Below are 25,062 nucleotides of genomic sequence, written 5' to 3'. Positions count from 1 at the left end.
GCCGCCGTGACGCCTGTGGAAACATGAGCGCGTCTGCGACTCGTGCGTTTGACGAGCCAAACGGGCGCCACAGACGCGTCACACCGCACCGGGCGTACGACTGTCTTTACGGTGAGTAGAGGGTCGCCTTACGCGTGCCAGCGTGAGCTAATTAACATAATTAAACTAATTCGTTTGGCTCGTCGCTCAGCGTGTGGTCATCCCAGTTGGTTGTCTCCGTTTGCCGTTGAAACAGACCCCGTGTACACGGTGTGCGGAGGAGACGCGGAGCGCAGCGGGTCCAGCTTCCAGGCGGTGGGCAGACTGGTGGGTTGTTGTTGTGTTTTTGTTGTTGTTATTTTGTTTTGTCCGTTTTCTGAATGTTCAGCATTGGAGCGCCTGTTTCCTGCTAAAAGGTGGTTATCTGAACCCTGTTGCCCCGTTGCACGCATCCGCATGTGCATGTCAATCACACAAATGGTGGTTACAGAGGACTATTATACGTTTATAGTAAAACTAGAAGAACCCCGCTACAATGTAGCGGTGTGGTTATCCACCCGTCTAAATCTCCCTCCTCTTCATCCTGCCAGCTAACCGCCTTCCCCCTGCCCCTAAACCCCCCCCCACTCCAACTCCCTCCCCCCCAAATGCTCAGAATCATCCGAAATGCAGAGAAAAGTGGTTTTTAGCCATTTTTAGAAAATTCATATTTTGCATAATTATGAATATTATAATTATATTTTAATTTTCTGCTATTTTTCTGGTCCTCTCTGGAACAATACCTACCACCTCCAAAAAAAATTACGATCATAAGTGCATTTTTGCAAAGATGCATATATTTTGCATAATGCCAAGACATTTGTCCCAGAAATTTTTTTTATATAGGTGAAAAAAAATCAAAGACGCTCAGAATCATCTGAAATGCCGAGAAAAGTGGTTTTTAGCCATTTTTAGAAAATGCATATTGTGCGTAATTATGCATAATTATATTTTAATTTTCTGCTATTTTTCTGGTCCTCTCTGGAACAATACATACCACCTCCCAAAAAAAATTAGGCTCATAAGTGCATTTTTGCAAAAATGCATTTATTTTGCATAATGCCAAAACATTTCGAAGTCCCAGAAATTTTTTTTTATATAGGTGAAGACATCATAGATGCTCTGGATCATCTTAAATGCCGAGAAAAGTGGTTTTAGCCATTTTTAGAAAATGCATATTTATGCATAATTTTTTTAATTATATTTTAATTTTCTGCTATTTTTCCGGTCCTCTCTGGAACAATACCTACCGCCTCCAAAAAAAAAATTAGGATCATAAGTGCATTTTTGCAAAAATGCATTTATTTTGCATAATGCCAAAACATTTCTAAGCCCCAGAAATTTTTTTTATATAGGTGAAAAAAATCAAAGATGCTCAGAATCATCTGAAATGCCGAGAAAAGTGGTTTTTAGAAAAATGCATATTTATGCATAATTATCCATAATTTTAATTTTCTGGGATTTTTCCCGTACTCTCTGAGACAATACCTACCACCTCCAAAAAGAATTAGGATCATAAGTGCTTTAGTTTTCGGTCCCGCTATCTACACTAACACCACACACACACACACATTACGAACATATATGAGTAGATAATATTAACAGGACCAGAGGTGGACCAACCCGGCTCCAGAAAGTAAAAGTCCTGCCACGTATTTGTTCCACCCATACACTACACCGGCTGAGTTTAATGAGCACGACTCCTCAGTCAGGTAAACCACCTCGTTTAGTGAATGGCTGGAACAAATACATGGCAGGATTTGACTTTCTGAAGCCGGGGTGTCCACCTCTGAACCGGACCTTGCTACACTACTCGCTACCACCCTCGGCTGCTCCCGTTAGGGGGCGCCACGGCGGACCATCCGTTTCCATCTCTTCCTGTCCTCTGCGTCTTCCTCTGTCACGCCAGCCACCTGCACGTCCTCCCTCACTACACCCATAAACCTCCTCTTTGGCCTTCCTCTTCTCCTCTTCCCTGGCAGCTCCATATTCAGCATCCTTCTCCCAGTATACCCAGCATCTCTCCTCCACACACGTCCAAACCATAGCATAGTTGTACACTAATCCTGTTATACTTTACTGACATACTATTCAATTATACTAATGTGCTAATACTTATGTAAAATACTATATATGCATTTCATAAAAAATCAGCCATCAGTAACAGTTTGTGTTGTGAGCTGCCCCCCCAAATTTAGCAACCTCACACATATCAGTACAAAGCTGCTGAGGGACCTCTTAGTTTTCAACCTTCACTCTTTTACCCCCCAATGGTACTTGGCCAATTACCCTACTCTTCACGTCCGGCTTCCCACCCGCAGACACGGCCAATTGTGTCTGCAGAGACGTCCGACCAAGCCGGAGGTAACACGGGGGTTCGAACTGCCGACCCTCGTGTTGGTAGTGCAAGGGACTAGACCGCTGCACTACCCGGGCGCCCCCCCCCCCACTCTTTTATTTCTGTCTTAAAGCATCCATACATACATTATGTACACTCGCCTAATCCCTTTCAGGGTCATGTGGGGGGCGGGGGTGGGGTGGGGGGCTAGATTCTCTCCCAGCAGGCTCTCCTAAAGCAGCGGAAGTTACGTCTTCCATGATCACACGCACAAACAGAGAAGCGAGTGTGACGGTCACACGCTGAGATCGTCTCTTGTGGTTCCTGTCGTTCAGAGGAAAGTGCCAAAGTTTGGCTCTATGTTCAGCGACCTGCCGCACCACCCTCGCTATGCTCTTCGCCCGGACGCCACAGACCCGGTGCCCGCCTTTATTGAGCGACGTTGGCGGGGCCACGTGGAACAACGCAGAGAGGCGCTACAGCAGCTGGCTGGGTAGCGTGTACACACACACACACACACACAAATACACAAATACACAAATACACACACTCCCACACAAACTTGCACAGACACGTAAGAAAACACTCAAAGACCAAGGCAGAGCAACAGGCGATTAACTGACAGGCAGCGATACATAAGTCAACTTACTATTATTATTATTATTATTATTATTACTATGTTATCAATCCTTAGGGTCATTCCAGGGGACCAGTCATGCCTCAGAGTCGGAGAGTGCCGTGTGACTGGAGCTGATCGCTGGAAGTTCTTTAAACGGTTTGTTTCACCCAGATCTGGAAGCCAGGGATCTTCTTTGAATCACAGGAAACGTCAGATAGGAACCGCCACATAAATCTCACACTACTGTAAACTACTAATAAGACACGTTAGCCCCTAGCTAGCTAACGGGTCTGACCCTTTAGCCGAGCGGTTAGCGATGTCGCCTTGTGGTGCAGTACACCCCGTATCGAATCCCGCACCGGGCAAGAAAATAACCGGTTACATTGGTGGGATCCGGAAGTGTGCAGATCCTCAGATGTGTCTTCGGAGCGCGGGAATAACAAAGCGCGAGGGCGCGCTTCCGGGGAGGGTGACGACTGTAAACTACTAATAAGACACGTTAGCCTCTAGCTAACGGGTCTGACCCTTTAGCCGGGCGGTTAGTGATGTCGCCTTGTGGTGCTGTACACCTCGGATCGAATCCCGCACCGGGCAAGAAAATAACCGGTGGGATCCGGAAGTGTGCAGATCCTCAGAAGTCTCCTCGGAGCGCGGGAAGAACAAAGCGCGAGGGCGCGCTTCCGGGAGAGGGTGACGACTGTAAACTACTAATAAGACACGTTAGCCCCTAGCTAACGGGTCTGACCCTTTAGCCGGGTGGTTAGTGACGTCGCCTTGTGGTGCAGTACACCCGTATCGAATCCCGCAACGGGCAAGAAAATAACCGGTGGGATCCGGAAGTGTGCAGATCCTCAGAAGTCTCCTCGGAGCGCGGGAAGAACAAAGCGCGAGGGCGCGCTTCCGGGAGAGGGTGACGACTGTAAACTACTAATAAGACACGTTAGCCCCTAGCTAACGGGTCTGACCCTTTAGCCGGGTGGTTAGTGACGTCGCCTTGTGGTGCAGTACACCCGTATCGAATCCCGCAACGGGCAAGAAAATAACCGGTGGGATCCGGAAGTGTGCAGATCCTCAGAAGTCTCCTCGGAGCGCGGGAAGAACAAAGCGCGAGGGCGCGCTTCCGGGAGAGGGTGACGACTGTAAACTACTAATAAGACACGTTAGCCCCTAGCTAACGGGTCTGACCCTTTAGCCGGGCGGTTAGTGACGTCGCCTTGTGGTGCAGTACACTCGTATCGAATCCCGCAACGGGCAAGAAAATAACCGGTTACACTGGTCACGACTTACTTGTGCCTGGAAGCGTTCCATTTACTGACTTTATCACATGTGGGAAAAACAAAGTCCTGGCAACAGGTTGACATCACCCTTAAAAATACAAATGACAAGCCGGCTTGAACCTTGATTTCCAGACAGCACAGCGGCGCGTGCATGACTGTCACGCCAACACTTCCTGTCACAGCAGTGGAATTTACACAAGGATTTACGTGCCACTCGTGCGCAGCTCGGGATTCTTTATTCAGGTGCCAGCTAGCTGCCACCAGAGCAGCAGCTCTTCTTCCTGGGGGCTAAATTGTGAGACGCATTACATGAGAACATGTAAGAGAGATTTCAGCCAAACGAGCTGTTTGACAGATCTGACGGTAGCAGGGTACCACAAGGCCCGAGTTCTGCCAGATCTCATTCACGGTATTCCTCAGCAGAGGGGGAAAAACATCGAATGTTTATTATTAGCGTTAAGATTCCTCATTTCAGAAAACTGTTTCCTAAAATAATATAAAATTATCCTTATTAGATTAGTATTATCCTTACTAGGTTGTATTCTTCTTCTTCACTGCCGTAATCTCTGACTTTATCTTCTCCCATCAGCCCTCTGGTTCCTTTTGCCCAGCAAGTTCCCCCAGATGTGGTCTTTGATTCTGCACAGTAAGTCCAAGTCAAGGTCACTCATGTTGCTTCATCTGACTGCCAACTGTGTTGTGCCGGTACAGAATGCTGGTAGAGACAAACCCCACCTCTCCTCCACCCCCCACCACCACCTCTTCTCTTCTCAGAGCAAACCAATTAGCTGCCGACGGAAAAGGTGCTGAGCAACAGCCCGTCCCGTTGCAGCGTACTGTCGGGGTGCAGACGGATTACAGAGACAGCGAGGTGCAGACAGATCCCTACAGCCCTGACTATGTGGTTCGACCCGGGACGGCCCCCTCAGAGCTCCTGACCTTGGCGACTTTGACATGGGGTAGGCGACGACCAGTTTAGTTCACTTCAAGGCTGTTGACGAAGGTTAAACATTTTTTTAATGTGTCTTAGAAAAACCAAGCAGATCTCAGCCCTGCTGGTCATTCTCTGTCTTTTTTACCTGTAGTGCTTGTGATTGAGGCTCTTCTGGATGTTGGGGTGAGGACTTCTGAAATCTGCTTTCACTCCTGGGCCCTTTGCTGTTGCAGTGCAACAATGGCTCTCGTTTGCGATGTTTGGGTTTTTAGGGGAGATTGCTGTAATCACAGTTGTGTTTTGTTTTTTTAATGTTGAATTTCCTTTCAGTTCCGTTCGTGTTTAATTTTTGTGCGCGGCCAACACAGCTCAGTAACGGTAAAGGAGACACTGCAGATATTATCAGTCTACTTCCACGGCCCGTGTGCCCTATGTACAAGGCTCAGCATTTTCGGTTTTTACCGATTTTCACCGAGAAATACCCAGATTTTTTATTTTTATTTTTTATGATCAGTAGTTTTTATTTTCCTTTAACACAAATACAGGCCATGACATCACACATGGATTACAGGGATGGAAGGAACAATTTAACAGGGTCTACTAGACAATATCACGAGACAGACACATTTGGATTAAGGGTGCTCATAAGACGAGTCTTAACAGTATACAAGACAATAGGAACAGCAGAGAGAAAATTAAAAAAAAACAAATAAAAACATAGTTGGCAGATAGAGAGTAGTCTATAAATAGATGTTAAGATATAGATTAGTTGTCACAGATTACACGGGGCCTCTAATGAAGGAAATATAGTGCGTCCACTTGGCCTCGTATTGCTCCACCTGGTTGACGAGTCTAAAGGAGAGTCGCTCGTGTGCTGCCACAATTCACAGATGGGAGAACCATACACTGGTGTGAGGTAGGGTGGCCGACCTCCACTCTGTTACCATGAGCTTTCTACCCAACATCAGGGCTGTCTGGACCCACTCTGCCCGTGCTCGTGGAAGGGCTTTTAAAGGAGTAGGGTCTCCCAGAACAAAGAGGCTTGGAGAAAATGGGATGTCTGTTGTTAGTATAAGTTTGATCCAGATTTTTTAAAAGGAGCAGGTTCCAAAAGTTCCTGTTCGTGTGAGGTTATGTAACAGTGTCCTCTTGTGAAATTCGGCATGCTGGGTGGCTTTGAAAAATAAAAACCGAAAACGCCGAGCCTTGCCTATGTACTGGCGTCTCTCTTCCTCTCTCCTGACACGTGACCTCTCTGCCATCAACAATTCTCCCAGGTCGAGGTCTTCCAGCAGGCCTGGCAGAGGTGGAGATGATAGAACGAGCACGCGCCAAGAGGGCCTGGGAGGCCACCCTGCCTCCCTTGGATGACCTGAGCCAGCTGGACAGGAGGAGGCAGATGATGGAGGAGATTGAGACTAAGGAGTGGGCCTTCAGGGAAGAGGAAATCCAGAAGTTAGTCAGATGTTAAAACGTGTTTCCGTTCGGGTCTACGGGGATAGGTGAGGGATGATGTAGACAGAATTATCGGACTGGCAGAGGATGCGAGGACGTGTTTATGGTGCCACACCGGCCCAAATGAAAACGTTACGCCTTATAACTGAAAGGTTGTCTGGTAAGTCCCTCGCACTGACGGTGTGGTGTAATCCACCTGTGAGTTGGCATCCTGAGCTGAAAAGGCAGTACGTTCCGCTGTTATGTAAGGGATAATCCACCACAAGGTGCATGTTAAGGGATTCTAATGCCCGATGTGGAGGCGAAGAACCGCCCGATGTGAAGCGGATGTGTGTTAGAATCCTTTAACGCACAACTTGGAGTGGATTATTCCGCTTATACCGTGGTCACTTACCAAAGAACTGAAATAAAGTCATTCACCTAGTTTTGGTTGAATGTTTTGGGCTCCGACTTAAAAGGTTATGAAGGAAAAGTTAGCCGCCGAGCTCATGCTTTGAGTGTTTACTGGGCTTGGTACCGGTTCTGTGGTTACATGGAGACTTTATGTCCAGTGCATGAATGTAGAAGAGCGATTGAACTTTATCCGAACTACGCGTTCGTTGTGCAATTTTAACACACAGCCCTCCAGCCAATCACAGACCGGTATTCTTTGTGACCGTCGTATAATACCTGTTATTATCTTGGGTGTTTGCCAACACTGCCAAAGTGCTCTTGAGCTTTTGTCTGACCCGGTCCAGTAGCAGATATCAACATGCTCCAACTTGTTTAAAGAAAAATTCAAATGTAGTAGTGAAATATTTTATGAATCCCTGCTGGGGGATTCCTTCCCTGTGCACCCAGACCAGCAGGCGAAAGGACAAATCCCCCCTGTAAACTACCTGTTAAACTCTTAACATGCACATGCACACCTCCCACCCCATATTGATGTTAGCATCCACAGATATTCTATGTGTCTACTACTTTTTACATTTTTTTATGTTTTTTATTTTTCAAGGAAAACAAATCGAACTGAACAGTTACAGTTGAAAGACATTTTAACATCCCCAAATCCCATTTACCCACATCCTGCTCCCCTCTATCTACTCCTACCCCTTCCCCTTCCCGCAGGCCCGTTCTCGGAACAGAGTTAAACCACATCACAACAGGTTAAATATAAATATGAAAAAGGAAACAAGAAAAAAATGAAATTAGATAAATAAATAAATAAAAGAAGCGAGTAAATAAATAAAAGAACAACGACTGTACTTGCATCTGAGCCATTTTAATGGTCTTTTTTTTGGGTTTTATGAGGTTGGGTAACTGCTGGCTGTGTGTTTGGTGGGCAAGCCGCGAGGTATTGCTTCACCCCAGGCTGGCCCAAGCCCCATTTCTATGGCGCCGCCTCGCCAGGAGGGAGGCAATCAACATATTCAATCAGTGGCTTCCAGGGGGAGTAAAACCTGTCAGAGGAGCCCCTCAGTGTAAACTTTACTTTTTCCAGTTTAAGTAGAAACAAAATGTCCCTTAGCCACGCTTTAATAGAGGGTGGCTGAGAGGATTTCCAAAGGATGAGGACTTTTTACTACTTTTTTTTTTTACTACTACTTTTTAAACTATTGTATTCCATTATTTTGTGTTTGGGAAGGCAACATTATATTTTATCTAACATTTTATTGGCAGCAACTACTGCTACTGTGCCGTACTGTTGCACGTTAACAAATTGATGCACAAACTAACTTTGATTTACTTTTCATATCTTAGCTTTTATTATTTGATTTTTGATTTAATTCCCCCCTTTCCCTCTATCTTTTACCCCCGGCCTGTCTGTGTGGCTGGTGGCCAGGCTGCAGGAGGCTCGCCTTGCTGTTCTGAGGGACCTGCTGAGACAGAGAGAGGAAGCCCAGAAGAAGGCCACAGTAGAAAGACTGGACCAGACGTACTCCCGGTACCAGAAAGACAAGGACACCAAGCTGCACAAGATCCGCAAAGACCATATCCTCTGTACGACACTCGCCTCGATCTGCACCACCATGAGTCTGCAGAATATGATCTTAAACTCACTGGGTCATACTTCAGAGTGAACATCCACACTGAAAACCAATTCAGCTGATGTGTTAATCCACGTCCTGGCCAATTCTACTAACCTGACAGTGTTTAACATGGAGAACATCACGTCACGCCATCTTTTATCTAATGGCCTATTTCACAGGCAGCATCACTCACTAAACTACCTCTTTTAGAGGATTGGGCCTGTGTGTGAGCACATTACTGGTATTATCAGATGTGCACCTTGCCTAACTGATGTGAAATGGATGGCTTATTCTAATGTGAAATGTACGGCTTATTCTCGCGCTCCCTCATTCTCTCTCTCTCTCTGTCTCTCTCCTCAATTCCAATGGTTAATCTCCCCGCCTAGCACTGAGAAAGCTGACAGCTAAGAGGAGGAATTTGGAGGGGAAGCTTGAGCGCCGCGACATCGTCAAAGATTACACAGACTACTCGTCTCAGACATATGCCCCTCTGGCCCGAAGCGGGGTTATTCCTAGACAGAACAGCCAGTCTGCAGTCAAGAGCCGCTACCTCGACACATATGAAGGTTTGACTCTCACTTGTTTCGGAGAGTCAAAAATGACGAGTCCTATACCGCCTTAGGTGCCCCGAAAATTATTGCAGAACGTGGTTGCCTTGAGGACGCTTTGGTAAAACTCAGCTCTCTGTCAATCACAGGTTTGCTGAAGCTGGAGGCGGAACTTCCTGCCTCAGTTGTTGATCTACAAGTGAAAGCGCCCAAAGCCAAAGCCGGCAGGGGCTTCGCCGGGCGCTCCGAGCGCAGAGAGATGGAGCTCGCAAAGATGTGCCTGGTAAAACAAGACGGAAACACACATTTACTTGTTGATTGTTCCACCTCTGTCATACATAATACAATACATCCCCTTTGACCTCTCCTATAAGGCCATTAGGGAGGAGAAGGAGAAAGTGGCGGTGAAGAAGCCCTTGCGTTTCCTCGTCAAGAAAGAGGAGCCGGCTCCTCGTCCCCTTACCCCCAGGGTGGACGAGCCCCCAGAGGTCAGTTAAACCGCCGGGCGGCTCCCGTTCCAAACCCTCTGCAGCTTCTGCTTCCCCTCATGTTGGTTGCCATCGCCATCGCTTGTCACACGGATATGTGAAACGACTATTTGATGGTTACATGTGCTTTCTCAGGGGGAGGAAGAAAGAGAGCTGGCAGTCACCTTCTTGCAGAAACTGCTGAGGGGTAGAAGCGTTCAGTACCAGGTGTGTGTGTGTGTGTGTGTGTGTGTGTGTGTGTGTGTGTGTGTGTGTGTGTGAATCCGTCTGTTTTTACGCCTTCCTAATGAAATTGTTGCTTGTATTTGGAGCATGTGAGGTCATTATGACTTGTTTGCCTCTACTTGTGTGTGTGTGTGTGTGTGTGTGTTTTGATTTGATTTGATTTGATTTGTTGTTTTTCAGATGTTTGAGGGCAAAGAGAAGCATCTGGACCTGATCGGGGAGCTGAGGACAACCCACGCGTTGCTGAAGGAGGAGCAGGATCTCCTGAACGCCGACGCTCGGATCACAGAGACGCTGAAAAACCAGCGAGATCTGCACAGACACAAGGTTAGATAGCGCGCGCACCCACGGACAACCACGCAAAAAACTCAAAGAACGCTATGATGTCACCCTCTTATTGCTTCCCCCCCTCCCAGACCTCCGAGGAAGAGGCCTGCCAAGCTGGTATGGTCGGAGCAGCGCTCGTGGATTTGTTAGACACCCTGTCCAAGGAGCTGATTCGCCTGCAGGAGGAGCGCAGAATCCACGCCATGGCCCTGCTGGCTGAGAGACAGCGTCGTATACGTGAGGCTGAAGAGAGTGGAAGGAGACAAGCGGAGGAGCGCCGACGCAGGGAGGAGGATGAGATCTTCAGACAGGTGTGTGAGCGTTTGAACGTTAAGCTATGGGTGTGTTTGTGTGGTCAATGTTCGAGAGCCCCTCGGGCACAGTGCGGTGTGGGTCCCTAACACTTTATTGTAGGTGGTGCAGGTGCATCAGGACACTGTGGATTTGTACCTGGAGGACATCATCTTGGACACCATCGACAAAACAGCCGACCAGCAGGCAAGAGAGGAGATCCGCAAGATGGCAACGGAGGTCGACAACATTGCATATGCAATGGAGGAAAGGTGGAGGATCTCTCTCTCTCTCTCTCTCCTCCTCTATCAATATAATGTCATTATCACTACTAACAATAATTATAACAATGCCGATGTTTCGTGAAACATTGAGACCAAAAAGATACACAGCATAAATTGTGTCTGTGTGTGTCTGTGTGTTTTTCTGTATATGTGCGTGTTTTGTGTGTGTATGTGTGTGTGTGTGTGTGTGTGTGTGTGTGTGTGTGTGTGTGTGTGTGTGTGTGTGTGTGTGTGTGTGTGTGTGTGTGTGTGTGTGTGTGATTAGCCGCACGGATCTTCAGTCAGAGGAGATTGTGTCTGAGTTGGTGTACAGCTTCCTCATCCCAGAGGTCCAGAAGATTAATGTCAGGCACAGAGGTTTGTCAGACCTTTGTGTTTCCAACATATTCTATACAACATGTACAACTATCATATTTACTTGGAATATTATAGCAGTTTACCTGACGGCCTTCAAGGATTATTTTCTATTTGTTTATTTGTTTATTTGGACCGTTGTGGTGAAGAAGGAGCTGAGCCGGGAGGCAAAGCTCTCAGTTCAACAGTCAGTCTTCGTTCCAACCCTCGCCTATGGTCATGAGCTTTGGGCAGTGACCGAAAGGGTGAGATCGCGGATACAAGCGGCTAAAATGAGTTTCCTCCGTAGGGTGTCTGGGCTCAGCCCTAGAGGTAAGGTGAGGAGCTCGGACATCCGGAGGGAGCTCGGAGTAGAGCCGCTGCTCCTTCGCGTCAAAAGGAGCCAGTTGAGGTGGTTCGGGCATCTGATTAGGATGCCTCCTGGGCGCCTCCCTTTGGAGGTTTACCGGGCATGGCCAACTGGGAGGGGACACCGGGGTAGACCCAGACTTTACTGAAGGGGACTACATGTCCAATCTGGCCTGAGAACGCCTCGGGGTCCCCCAGGAGGAGCTGGAGGGTGTTGCTGGGGAGAGAGACGTCTGGAGTGCCCTACTTAGTTTGCTGCCACCGGGACCCGACCCCGGAGAAGTGGCTGATGATGAATGAATATTTATTTGATCTGAATTGGACTATTGTACGAACTTGATACTGATGATAGATAGATAGATAGATAGATAGATAGATAGATAGATAGATAGATAGATAGATAGATAGATAGATAGATAGACGGATAGATAGATAGATAGACGGATAGATAGATAGATAGACGGATAGATAGATAGATAGACAGATAGATAGATAGATAGATAGATAGATAGATAGATAGATAGATAGATAGATAGATAGATAAACGGATAGACAGATAGATAAACGGATAGACAGATAGATAGACGGATGGATATAGATAAACATTACTAATATGAACAAATGGGTATATAAGGAATGTAAAAAAACATGTTGAATATGATATAAGAAAATGTAAATATAAGGAATGTTAAGTAAAATACATATATTTCTCATATGTATAAAATATAAGACATTTGTAACTATAAGAAATGTAAAATAAACATGCACAAGTGATGCTTGCATTGAGGTAAAACTGGAAAAAGGTTTTTACCTTGAAACGTAAAACTGGATTTACAGCCACACAGACACTCATATGCAAGTATCGCTGTATCTGTGCAAACCACTGTCACAAGTTCAAGTCCAGCTTATTGTCAGGCATATTAGAATATAATTAAAATTTTGTGCTCTCTGCCTTAACACAAGTGACACAAGGACACACCATCCCAAAAATAAAGACAACACTACAGACCTACATAGAGTATGTGCACAATGAATTTGTACATTATATACACAATATACAGCCCATGAAAACACAACAGTGTGAGGTACATATGGGTGTGTCAGCTGTTCAGCAACCTGACTGCCTGTGGAAAGAAACGATCACTGAGACGGGTGGTGCTTGATTTGATGCCCCGGTAACATTTGTTAGATGGAGGGGGCGAGAACAGAACATGAGCGGGGTGGCTGGTGTCCTTAATGATGTTTTGGGCTTCCCTTGTGCAGCGGGTGGTGTAAATATTGTGACGTTGTGGTCGTTCCACGCCAGTGGTTTTTGCTGCTGTCTTCACAGTCCTCTGCAGCAGTCTGCAGTCCTGAGCTGTCAGACTGCCAAACCACACAGTGATACAGCCTGTCAAGACACTCTCCATGCTACTGCCATATAGATGCTTACTAGTCATCTCTCTCTCTCTCTCTCTCTCTCTCTCTCTCTCTCTCTCTCTCTCTCTCTCTCTCTCTCTCTATTTCACACAGTGCAACAGAGCCAGCGTCGACACCTGCAGGCTGCCCAGAGAATCATCGAGGAGGCAGCGATTAGTTCTGGGGTCTCTCCAAGTCTTCTGGAGACCCCACAGCCAGCCTCTTCCTTGGACGGGGCTGCAGGGCCAAACTCTGATGGTGATGATCAGCCAAGGGGAGCAGGGGCAGAGTCGAGAGGAGCAGAGCAAAGAGACGGTTAAAGCAACATGCCCCAAACTTGAAATGGATGTTTTATTTCAAAGCGTTGTTCCTTGAAGCAGGGCGGCACGGTGGTGCAGTGGTTAGCGCGGTCGCCTCACAGCAAGAAGGTCCTGGGTTCGAGCCCCGGGGTAGTCCGACCTTGGGGGTCATCCTCTGTGTGGAGTTTGCATGTTCTGCCCGTGTCTGTGTGGGTTTCCTGCGGGGGCTCCGGTTTCCTCCCACAGTCCAAAGACATGTAGGTCAGGCGAATCGGCCGTACTAAATTGTTCCTAGGTATGTGTGTGTGTGTGTGTGTGTGTGTGTGTGTGTGTGTGTGTGTGTGTGTGTGTGTGTGTGTGTGTGGGTGTGGGTCGGCCCTGTGTGATGGCCTGGCGGCCTGTCCAGGGTGTCTCCCCGCCTGCCACCCTATGACTGCTGGGATAGGCACCAGCATCCCCGCGACCCTGAGAGCAGGATAAGCGGATCAGATAATGGATGGGTGGACGGATGTTTCTTGAAGTTCAAGTTCAATGTCAGTGGTCTCTGAACAGGTCTTTACATGAGTTTACACCAAATGGTGATTGTGCTGCCATACCCTGCTGAAAATCCTCAACGTACGCTCGAAGAGAGAGTGTGACTGCGTTACCCTGAGTAGTGCTGGGCTTATAGTTATAATAGATTCATAATAGATTTGGAGAACAGTCAGTAAATACTGTAAACTGGTTTCTAACCGTCACGAGTCGACCAGGCTGCAGCCGGATCGTCATAAACCAGGAAGTCTTGAGCTGCAAATCAGCCGACTGCTGGAATGCATGATCTGAAGTGATGGGAATAAGAACACGTATTGATTAATGTATTGATTATGCTTTCCACCGGGGGCCACGTGGAAAAGCAGATGCACTGAAACCTGTATGTTGCGTCACAAATTTGGCGTCTAACGGTACAAATAAATGACGGAATCAAGTCCGCAGTCGCAGTGTGTTATGAAGGAATGTGGACCAATAGGGAACGCAAGGGTTTGGGTCCATATGCAGATTTCGTTGTGCAGAAGGCAGTGGATTTTCACCGGGAATTCATCACGCTGACTTCATTTATATAGCAACTTTATTTATGTAGCACATTTCCTACTTGACTCAATGTGCGTCACATAAACAAAACCATGTTATACAATAAAACGAGATTTAAAAACGACGCACAAAGACTTTTAAATTAAAGAATAAAATCAAAGTGTAGTGCAAGGTCTACAGCATAGCATAAGTCAGAGTGCAAGGTTTGCCGTTTAGCAGAAAGCAATGACAAGAATCAAGAGGAGCTTTGTTGTCACGGTGCCAGGCACAACGGCGTCGCAGGTGCGTCAACCTCAAAATGGTGCACACACGAAAGAGATAAGGAATACAAAACATCAGCAATAGAAAGTAGAGAGTCTAAACAACACAAGTGCAAATTACAAGCAGTATACAATACAATACAGTTAATAAAATACAACTTCGAGGTGCAAAAATGCAGTAAAATGCAATGGTGAACATCCATCCATCCATTATCCAAACCGCTTATCCTGCTCTCAGGGCGCGGGGAGGCTGGAGCCTACCCCAGCAGTCATTGGGCAGCAGGCGGGGACCAGTCTATCGCAGGGCCGACACACACACATTCACACCTAGGGCCAATTTAGTACGGCCGAGTCACCTGACCTACATGTCTTTGGGCTGTGGGAGGAAACCGGAGCCCCCGGAGGAAATCCACACAGACACGGGGAGAACATGCAAACGCCACACAGAGGACGACCCGGAACGACCCCCAAGGTTGGGCTACCCTGGGGCTCGAACCCAGGACCTTCTTGCTGTGAGAGGACCACGTCAACCACTATGCCACCATGCTGCAATGCTGAAAATCAATGTTTTTAATGTTGATGTAAAAGTAGTCCGCGTTGGAGCAAGTCTCAGATCTTCTGCAAGTTCATTCCAGCATTTGTTGCACAGCAGCTAAATGCTGCTGCTCCATATTTTGTTTCGCCTCGGGGGACGCTTAACAGACCGGCCCCAGGTGACCTGAGGGGTCCAGAGGGTTCACTTGGTTTAAAAGCATCTCAGTGATGTATTTTGGCCCTAAACCATTTAGTAGTTTATAGATGAGCAGCAGCATTTTGAAATCGATCCTCCGACACACCGGGAGCCCATGCAGGGATTTGAGAATCGGTGTGATGGGTTCAGGTTTGTTGGTCTTTGTTGGACCTCTAGCAGCAGCATTCTGAACAAGCTGCAGGGAGACCTGAGAAGAGACCATTACGATAATCTGACCTACTAGTGATAAAGGCATGAACACATTTTTCTGAGTCTTGTTTGGACACGGGTCCTCGAAGTCTTGCTGTTTTCAAGTCTTGCTATGTTTTCAAGCCTTGTTATGTTTCAAGTCTTGCTATGTTTTCAAGCCTTGCTATGTTTTCAATCCTTGCTATGTTTTCAAGCCTTGCTATGTTTTCAAGCCTTGTTATGTTTTCAAGCCTCGCTTGGTTTCAAGCCTCACTATGTTTTCAAACCTGGTTATGTTTTCAAGTATTGCTATGTTTTCAAGCCTCGTTATGTTTCAAGTCTTGCTATGTTTTCAAGCCTTGCTATGTTTTCAATCCTTGCTATGTTTTCAAGCATTGCTATGTTTTCAAGCCTTGTTATGTTTTCAAGCCTCACTTGGTTTCAAGCCTCACTATGTTTTCAAACCTGGTTATGTTTTCAAGCCTTGTTATGTTTTCAAGCCTCGCTATGTTTTCAAACCTGGTTATGTTTTCAAGCATTGCTATGTTTTCACGTCTTGCTATGTTTTCAAGATGATGGTAGGCTGATGTTGTTACGGACTTGTTGATATGGCTGTTGAGATTTAGATTTGAACCCATAATAACACCAAGATTTCTGGCTTGGTTTTTCTTCTTCCCCGAAGGTAATTATCTCAATAGCTGCCATGTTTTCTACTGATTTATTTCCCTTTACAACTGATCAGAGAGGCTTTAAGGTATTTCATACGCGTTTCTCTTTCAGTTTTTATTGCATCTTTGGGGCTTAGAAATAATACTGCCATCAGCACAGGACGACTAAAAAAGTGTGTGGTAGAAATGTGATTTTAGGATGGCAGAACTGATGGTCGTGAGAAATTCTGCAAAAATAAAACGAGAAGACTCGGCAAGACCAGTTCACTTGCACAGCAGGCAGGTCAGCGCTTTACATAAAGCATGAAAGGCTTTTGAATAAGAGACACGGAAACAAGATTAGAAGAAATTAAAGGGTAAAGTGTGGAGGAATACAATAACGTCATAGTATATATCTAATCAGATGGAGGTGGAAATGTGGTGCAGGTAGTTTGACCAGGGAATGTTACTGGAAAAGGCTCAAATTAAACACCAAGTAGCTAGCCACTCAAATAAAATGTATTTAATAAAAGCATTTTTCAGCCACCCCAGGACTGGAGGTGTGTTCATGTTGGAGCGATATGACATATATGAGTGGTTGTAAGTTAGAATCGATACTGAACGTGTTTTACAAGTTTTTGACTCTGCACAAAAGTATTCTTTGTCTTAAATTGGAGGATGATATCCCATTTAAACGACTCAGGCAACAACTTGTGAAAATGATTGTGGGTACTCATGTAAAAGGACAGACATAAAAGCGTATAGATTGTGCTTTCTGCATATTCTCCCTTATCCCTCCATCCACCCATCCATCCATTATCCAAACCGCTTATCCTACTCAGGGCCACGGGGATGCTGGAGCCTATCCCAGCAGTCATCAGGCGGCAGGCAGGGAGACAGCCTGGACAGGCCACCAGGCCATCACAGGGCGGTGTGGGAAGATGGCGGCGCGAATTCACGTTTGCAGCGGCCTCACCCAGTACCGTCCATGCAGTGTCTTCATCCGCTTCTGCGTCTAAGTTTGTGTCTTCATTTGATGGCTGGGAGAGCTGGCGCTGGATCGGCTGGCAGAGCTTGGTCTGCTGCATCCTGTGGGCCCAGGGACCACGGCCCTGACCGGAGCTGCGCCCGAAGATCTAACACCGAGGGCGGTCTGACAGGACGTGGAAGCGGGGCAGGCTAAGCTAACTGCTAGCCCATGCAGACCAGCAGTTCCGATAACACCGAGGGCGGTCTGGCAGCAGCCTCACCTTGAGCGGACCTTCCCTTATCTTCATGGAAATAATGTGGGGTTTTTAAGTTATAGATGACCCTTCCGCACACAAAAACTCAAGACCCAGCGTTTTTTTTATACCTACCTATGAAAAAATGTAACGTAGTTTTGAACGTTAGACATTCAATGCTCACGTTACACTGATATTAACACCGAGAGTCTGGTGTTTCTCAGATTTCTAGGTGAAACTGGGAGGTCTCGAGTGTAAGCAGCCTGTGGCTCGGGTTAAAGTCGCATATAGTTGATTCCAATGCCCAAAATTAAAATCACACATCATGTGTCTGGTTTATTTCATATTATGTGCTCATATTGTAGCGACCCTGTTTGGCGACAGGCATAGGCCCAAGTCCATGAATACTGGGATGGCATTCGGCACTTTACCTGTGGCCCCCTAGGGTGACCAGATCCCAACAAACCAAATGTGGGACAAAGAGGATGTTTGTGTGGGGCGATGTGGGACAGGTTACCAATGCTGAGAGGTAGTCTAAAATGTTGATATAATGTCCATCTAAATTAGAAAATAAACACTTCAATTATGCCCCTTAGCTCGTAAAGCATCTCCATGCTTTGTCCTCTGGTTGATTCAGTAGCACACAATAGACTATGCAGGTTACAGGTTAGGCCTTTAGCATGTGAAGGACTGAAGTACACTTTTCATGTCCAGTCGCAGGTCATTTTCTTTTAACTTGATCATAATCTGGTGGTGTATGTCGATATGATTATGCTTTATTGATCCCCGAGGGGAAATTACGCTCTGCATTTAACCCATCCTAGCTGTGTAGCTAGGGGCAGTGGGCAGCCGCCATGCAGCGCCCGGGGACCAGGTCTTGCCACGCCTCGGTCAGGGATACAGACAGGAGTATGAACCCTAACATGCAAGTCTTTCTGATGGTGGGGGAAACCGGAGCACCCGGAGAAAACCCGCCGCACACACGGGGAGAACATACAAACTCCACACAAAGGGTGACCCCCAAGGTTGGACAACCCCGGGGTTCGAACCCAGGACCTTCTTGCTGTGAAGGCGAAGGCGCTAACCACTGGGCCACCGTGTTAGCAGATGACTCATCGCTGTCCTCATGAAAGTCAAGGATCTTGCTTTTCAAACCCACAGACAGTGGGAAACGTTTTGTAGCGCCATGATTAGAAGCATCTGAAGCCATGGGGGGGGGGGGGGGCTTGTGTGCATTTTTGTCACTTTGGAGTTGAACCATTAGTGTTTTAATTCTGTCAAACAAGTCTCCGCAGAGGAAGGTGCAAGCACATCTGTAACTATGGACACTGCTTTTGTACGACCTTGTTATTATTATTATTATTGGAACCGGTTATTTTCTTGCCCGGTGCGGGATTCGATACGCGGTGTACTGCACCACAAGGTGACATCGCTAACCGCTCGGCTAAAGGGTCAGACCCGTTAGCTAGGGGCTAACGTGTCTTATTAGTAGTTTACAGTCGTCACCCTCCCTGGAAGCGCGCCCTCGCGCTTTGTTCTTCCCGCGCTCCGAAGAGACTTCTGAGGATCTGCACACTTCCGGATCCCACCGCTGCCACCAATGTAACCGGTTATTTTCTTGCCCGGTGCGGGATTCGATACGGGGTGTACTGCACCACAAGGCGACGTCACTAACCGCTCGGCTTTAGCTAGGGGCTAACGTGTCTTATTAGTAGTTTACATTATTTTTTTTTATTTTCCAATTTCCGGGTCTGGAAAGATGACCGGCGTCACTACCCAAAACTGCGACAAGGGGGCCTTAGCCGGGAGAACATTTACCCCTGGAAGATCGTGCCGTGACAACGGCGTGGCCGTGGCCGTCACCAGCCGAGAATGAAGACCACGTTCGGCTGTGAATCCTGTAAGTGTGACCTCTATAGCGGTGGACGCTACAATATTGTGTCTTACGTGTTTCCACAATAAACAAGATATACCAATACTGCCACCTACTGGCCCGGTGGGCACATATCATTACACTGAGCACTCAAGGAGCTGGTGCATATGAACTCGACCATGCAGTACGGGGGGGGGGGGGGGGAGTAGCATGAACGCTCCACATGGGAATCAACTTCCCATATTTTCGTAATGTGTGTGTGTTAGTTAGTTAGTGTAGATAGCGGGACCGAAAGCTACAGCACTTATGATCCTAATTCTTTTTGGAGGTGGTAGGTATTGTTCCAGAGAGTAAGGGAAAAAATCTTAAAAAAATTAAAATTATGCATATATGAATTTTTCTAAAAATGGCTAAAAACCACTTTTCTCGGCATTTCAGATGATTCTGAGCATCTTTGATTTTTTCACCTATATAAAAAAAAAATTTCTGGGACTTAGATATGTTTTGGCATTATGCAAAATATATGCATTTTTGCAAAAATGCACTTATGATCCTCATTTTTTTTGGAGGTGGTAGGTATTGTTCCAGAGAGGACCAGAAAAATAGCAGAACATTAAAATAATTATAATAATTACGCATAATTATGCAAAACATGCATTTTCTAAAAATGGCTAAAAACCACTTTTCTCGGCATTTCAGATGATTCTGAGCATTTGGGGGGAGGGAGTTGGAGTGGGGGGGGTTTAGGGGCAGGGGGAAGGCGGTTAGCTGGCAGGATGAAGAGGAGGGAGATTTAGACGGGTGGATAACCAAACCGCTACATTGTAGCGGGGTTCTTCTTAGTACTCATTATATTCTGACCACATCAGGTCCTTTCCTAAATATAAACTATGCGTTATCCCGCCTGCCGGGGCACAAATGCATATCAAATTGTCTATCAGGTGGCATCATTTTCACTGAAAGACGAGTTACTGGTTAAAGGTGGATCACCGCTGACATTGTTCGTTTGCCTTCTCTGACAGAAAACACTCAACAAAATGAAATAAAAGTTGTTTCCAAGAAAATTAAGTATCATGGTTGTTTTATTGGTGAGATGGCCGGGCAAGTGGTGACTGGTGAGCAAGCGGTTATGCTAATGGCTAATGGCTAATGGCTATGGTCAAGGTGGGTGGGCATAGAGAGCAGGGGGCTTACCCTGCACAGATTCAAGCTCGGTTTTTATCAAGCCAAGTCGAGGTTAAAAACAGGGGAATTAATTTGTGTTTAGTATGTATATACCCCCCCCCCTTTATCTCTCTCCCCAATTGTACCCGGCCAACTACCCCACTCTTCCGAGCCGTCCTGGTCGCTGCTCCACCCCCTCTGCCGGTCCGGGGAGGGCTGCAGACTACCGCATGCCTCCTCCGATACACGTGGAGTCTCCAGCCGCTTCTTTTCACCTGACAGTGAGGAGTTTCGCCAGGGGGACGCAGCGCGTGGGAGGATCACGCTATTCCCCCTCGCCCCGACCGACCAGAGGAGGCGCTAGTGCAGAGACCAGGACACGTGCCCACGTCCGGCTTTCCTCCCGCAGACACGGCCAACTGTGTCTGTAGAGACGCCCGACCACGCCGGAGGTAACACGGGGATTCGGACCGGAGATCCCTGTGTTGGAAGGCAACGGAATAGACCGCTACGCCACCCGGACGCCCAGAGGAATTAATGTTGACCTGACCCGCCATCGGGTAGGTTGTATCAGAGAGAAGTGCGCGGGAAACCTTGCCAAGCGGCAGAAAATGGACGACGTTAGCCAAAAGCCCCGCGGGGCTGCCCAAAGGAAGAAAAGCAAGGAAAAGGAAGTAAAAGAAGCGGGAACAATAATTATAATAATAATAAAGTCCAAATAATAATAAGCTGTTTCAAAAAAAGCTAAACGAAGCGAAGGAGAGGGCATTCCGACGGCGGATGTGGAGCTAGCTAGCTAGCTAGCATAGCGCTAGCCTGGGAGCGGCCACCGGCGGTTGCTATGACGCCCAGCTGGATTTTGGGGACTTGATCACAAGAGTTTGCGAAGGAAAAGTCAAGAAAGGCGAAACTTCTGACGGTAAGAACCGGTTTTATTACGCCGGCTGTGCGTTGAGCAGTGTCTGTCGTGGTTGTGTGTCGCTGTATATTTGGGGGATGAGTTCATTTGATGGGCTGTTTGCATGACGTGTGTCGCGTCACTGCGGTGTGACGCTGCTAATATATTGTGTTGGAGTCGGTTTGGCTTTTGCAGTCGTGTGTGAAGTTGCCCAGCTCCCTTAGTGAGCCTTGTTTGGAAACCTGCATTCGGCTGTGCTGTGTGGTGACCTTAGGAAGGCATTGCTGTAAACATATTCCTGGTCAGTCACATTATTGTGTATCAGTAATAACTGCTGTGCTGTCTGCTCGGGTGGTTTTCGGTGAACACAAATGTTGCCATAGTCTTGAGTCACACACTGCCTTGGGATGATTTAATCCGTTGTTTCCTTGTCTTGTGATTTATGAGTGAAATGGCAGCACTTGGTGGTGTATTGGTCTGTGTAGGCATACCTGCTCAGCCGGACTGGTTATTCAGCCTTTGACCAGTAGGTGTGTGATTATGGTGTGGTAGATTTCACATGCCAGCTCGACTGGAAGCTCAAAATAATTAAAGGTGGGGTTTAATGGCTGCAGTGGGTGGGGCGGGGTGGGGTGGGGGGGTGGTATGAGTTTCAGTGCCCAGGGGCCCCTGGGGGTACTAATCCAGCCTTGAGTATGAGGAAGGGAGAGAGTACTATCCGCACAAAGTTGATCACAACTCTTGAGCTTTGCCACTTTAGGCTGTTTGTGTTTTATGTTGGGGGGGGGGTTGTGCTTGGATAATGTGAAAAACTAAAATGTAGCTTTTAGAATAAAAGAGAAACGCAAATGGATCCCAAGTTGAAGTTCTCTTTGGTTTGGAGTGTTAGTTTTTCTGAACAACGGTCAGCACACGGCCCGGCTTTACTCTGGCTAGTACATCCGTTCCCCGGGCCTGCATCTTCCCTTATTTGTTTCCTTCAGGTCCTCTTTCTGACCATTTACCTTTGCAAGATATGACGGGGAGACTGGGAAGTAATCCATCTGAGGGGGCTGTTTGAAGCTGGGGGGGGGGTCATACACCGCCCCACTGTGGTTAATTCAGTACCAGATACCAGGGGTTCCCAAACAGCATGGAGATGCTTTTTGGACCCAACAAATACTTTGTGCAGTAAAACAAACATACTTGTTACTAGCCAGAGAGCAGGATAATGAACAATCGTCTGAACATTCCTCAATGCCGCATTCCCCTTTTCTGTCTTCAGTCCCGGCTCACTAATGAAACAAGCAAGGCATGTCAACATCCAACAGTATTCTAGGGATATCTTGGAATACAAACTATTGCATTGTTTGCAACGAGTCAGAAGTATTTTTGAGGCCATGAAGTTGCATGCATTTTTTTTTCTGTCTCCAAACAACATGCGTTTATCTTGACACCCCGAGACACATCTGGCCCACTACTGTGACCTCACTTGTAGGTCACGACCCATAGTCCCAAAACCTCTGTCCCACACAATATTAACTCGCACCATCAAATACTGGGACTGACCCGGTGGCCATACAGCGAACACTTAAAATTAAACCTCGGTTTACGTGAATTTACTTAGTAATCGGGTATTTTGCAAAGTCCCCAAATAAAGAAAACGGCACCAAGTTGACAAAGTAGGCAAAGACAATGGGCTTGATCATTTCCAGGCTATCCTACTCTTTATTTAATGCAAATTACAGTACCAGGGAACTATTCCTCAGAGCACGCAGAGGGAATATTTACAGAGGCGCACATTTAGCATACCTTCACAGAACAAAAACAAAAAGAAATGAAATCAAATAAAAATTTCAGTCACAAACAGAGGCATTCAAGTAGTAGTACTGTTATACAGGATGTTTGTCGTATTTTCGTATTTTTCTTTTCTTGAAACCCAGATAGCATATTCTTCCGTCACAAGTGTGTGCGTTGTGATGGTGGGTGTATGTATGTATGTATATGTGTGTAGGTTAACGCATACACACACATATATACACAGTATAGATAGTTTAGTCCACTATACTTTTTGTCTTTTTTTTTTGTTTTTTTTTGTTTTTGGTAACCTTTTGTGGTGTTTAAACACGGTTCACTCTTATTAAACTGGAATCAGGGGGGGCAAGGTGAAATGGTCAGAATGTGTTCACGGGCCTCTGGGGGGTGGGGTGGAGGGGTGGAGTTGCGACGCGTTCATGGATGCAAAAATTACAGCAAGCAGGACGAGAAAAAAAGGCTACGAGACTCGGCCCTGTAGGTGCTACTGAGATCCCCCTCGACACCACAAAGAGGGGGGAGGAAGGCGAGAGCAAGTGGAAGGAAGGAGGAACAGAGAAACGACAGAATATCCAGAGAGAGAAAGGGGGAGAGAAACAGCGAGAGAGAGAGAGAGAGAGAGAGAGAGAGAGAGGGTACATTATTGCCTCTGAGGATGGCTCAGCACAACATTTACATCATAGTTTGGCTTTGGTACCAGAACCAACACCGCAAGTAATACAGGAAGATACTGTACTGTATGCTAGAGCGTTATGACCCCTACTGCCTCCCCACCCCCACCCACCAGGCTGGGACTAACGTATTTTTTTTAAATTCCTTTTTTTTGTACGTTTGTCGGAGATAAATCCCAAAACATTTATCGACAATAAAAACGCTCGTCTTTTCGATTAAGGTAAAAAAAAAAAAATCCTCACCACAAATAATGTCTGTACGTTACTGTTGACGTTTACTTTTTCCGTAAGAAAAAAAAAGGGGGGTGGGGGTTGAGAGAGGAGGCAGCTGGAGGGGGGGGCAGGGGGGGTCATTTAGACAGGAAGTGTGCGTGGACGCGCGCGTCTGCGGGGTGTGCGTTGCGGGACAGAAGGACATTCAACAGCACCGAAGGGGAGTCACAATGCGGGGGTGGTGGGGTGGGGTGATGGCGAGCGGGCGGTGTGGGGGGGGGCAAGGCGGAGGTGTATGAAAGCAAAGGCACTCCAAACTATAGTTACACTATACATGACTAGTTCTTGTTACAATAATACAGCTGTCATCTACTGTACTGTACAGGTAAGATTGAACTATATGGCTGGATAAAGCTCATCATCATCTACAATATCCATAAACAACATCAGATTTGCCCTGATTCTTTTTTTTTCTCCATTTTTTTTCATCTTTTTCATGTCATCCTACACCCCTCATCGTCTTTGTTTTTGCTCATAAACAGTACATGGGTCTGCATATATACATACCTTGAACACAACATGAAAAAAATATAATCAAACATAAAAAAAACAACATACGAGTCAGGATTTTGGTGAGGAGCATTTATACTGTATATACAAATTCTTTTTTTTTTCCTTTTTCTTTTTTTTAAACTGTAGTGAGTATTCTCAGTCAATAAGATGCTTTCATAGACTGTACCGAGTGGCTCTATGGTCAGCAGGTGGAGAGGAAAAAAAAATATAACAGAAACAAAAAAACAAACAAATAAACAAATGCTAGACTAACAGTGAGTTAGTGGTCACAATACATGAGAGTCAACAGTGGCAGGAGACCAAAAAAACAAAAAAAAAACACAAACGAGCCGTTTTTCTCCTGAGGCGCCGCCGCCTCCGCAAAGACTTCTCCGAGAGTTGAGGGAGGAGAGAACTTTTTTTAATTTTTTTTAAAAAGTGTTTTGATACTTCTGAATTTTACACACGCACGCGCACACACCGAAACAAACGCATAGAGAGGAACACGGAGAGGAGCGCGTGTCCCCCCCCCCCGATACTGCGCCGCCGCAGAAGAACCGCTGCAGAC

The 25,062-nt window shown here is 46.6% G+C and overlaps 1 protein-coding gene across 1 annotated transcript; it reads left to right on the top strand.

Annotated features, from left to right (window-relative positions):
* The first annotated feature begins 23 nt into the window (after nucleotides 1–23).
* cfap91 (cilia and flagella associated protein 91) lies at nucleotides 24–13,291 on the top strand. The gene is made up of 17 exons (XM_056290064.1): nucleotides 24–111; nucleotides 236–306; nucleotides 2,692–2,849; nucleotides 3,051–3,131; nucleotides 4,842–4,898; nucleotides 5,027–5,211; nucleotides 6,464–6,641; nucleotides 8,464–8,621; nucleotides 9,037–9,216; nucleotides 9,348–9,481; nucleotides 9,573–9,686; nucleotides 9,822–9,893; nucleotides 10,092–10,238; nucleotides 10,328–10,549; nucleotides 10,653–10,801; nucleotides 11,079–11,170; nucleotides 13,028–13,291. Exons 1-17 carry the CDS (start codon nucleotides 24–26, stop codon nucleotides 13,231–13,233), a joined length of 2,292 nt encoding a protein of 763 aa, XP_056146039.1. The 3' UTR covers nucleotides 13,234–13,291.
* The last annotated feature ends 11,771 nt before the right edge of the window (nucleotides 13,292–25,062 follow it).

Source organism: Lampris incognitus, chromosome 11 (genome assembly GCF_029633865.1).
Source record: "Lampris incognitus isolate fLamInc1 chromosome 11, fLamInc1.hap2, whole genome shotgun sequence".
Taxonomy (NCBI): domain Eukaryota; kingdom Metazoa; phylum Chordata; class Actinopteri; order Lampriformes; family Lampridae; genus Lampris; species Lampris incognitus.
Note: the sequence above shows the minus strand (reverse complement) of the source record. Positions and strands in the feature narration are given on the sequence as shown.

What these genes read in the sequence shown, in the direction of transcription:
- cfap91 (XM_056290064.1), top strand. Translation starts at nt 24, where the DNA reads ATGAGCGCGTCTGCGACTCGTGCGTTTGACGAGCCAAACGGGCGCCAC. An exon ending in GGCGTACGACTGTCTTTACG is followed by an intron (nt 112 to 235) that starts GTGAGTAGAGGG and finishes CCGTTGAAACAG; the next exon opens with ACCCCGTGTACACGGTGTGC. An exon ending in GTAGAAGCGTTCAGTACCAG is followed by an intron (nt 9,894 to 10,091) that starts GTGTGTGTGTGT and finishes GTTGTTTTTCAG; the next exon opens with ATGTTTGAGGGCAAAGAGAA.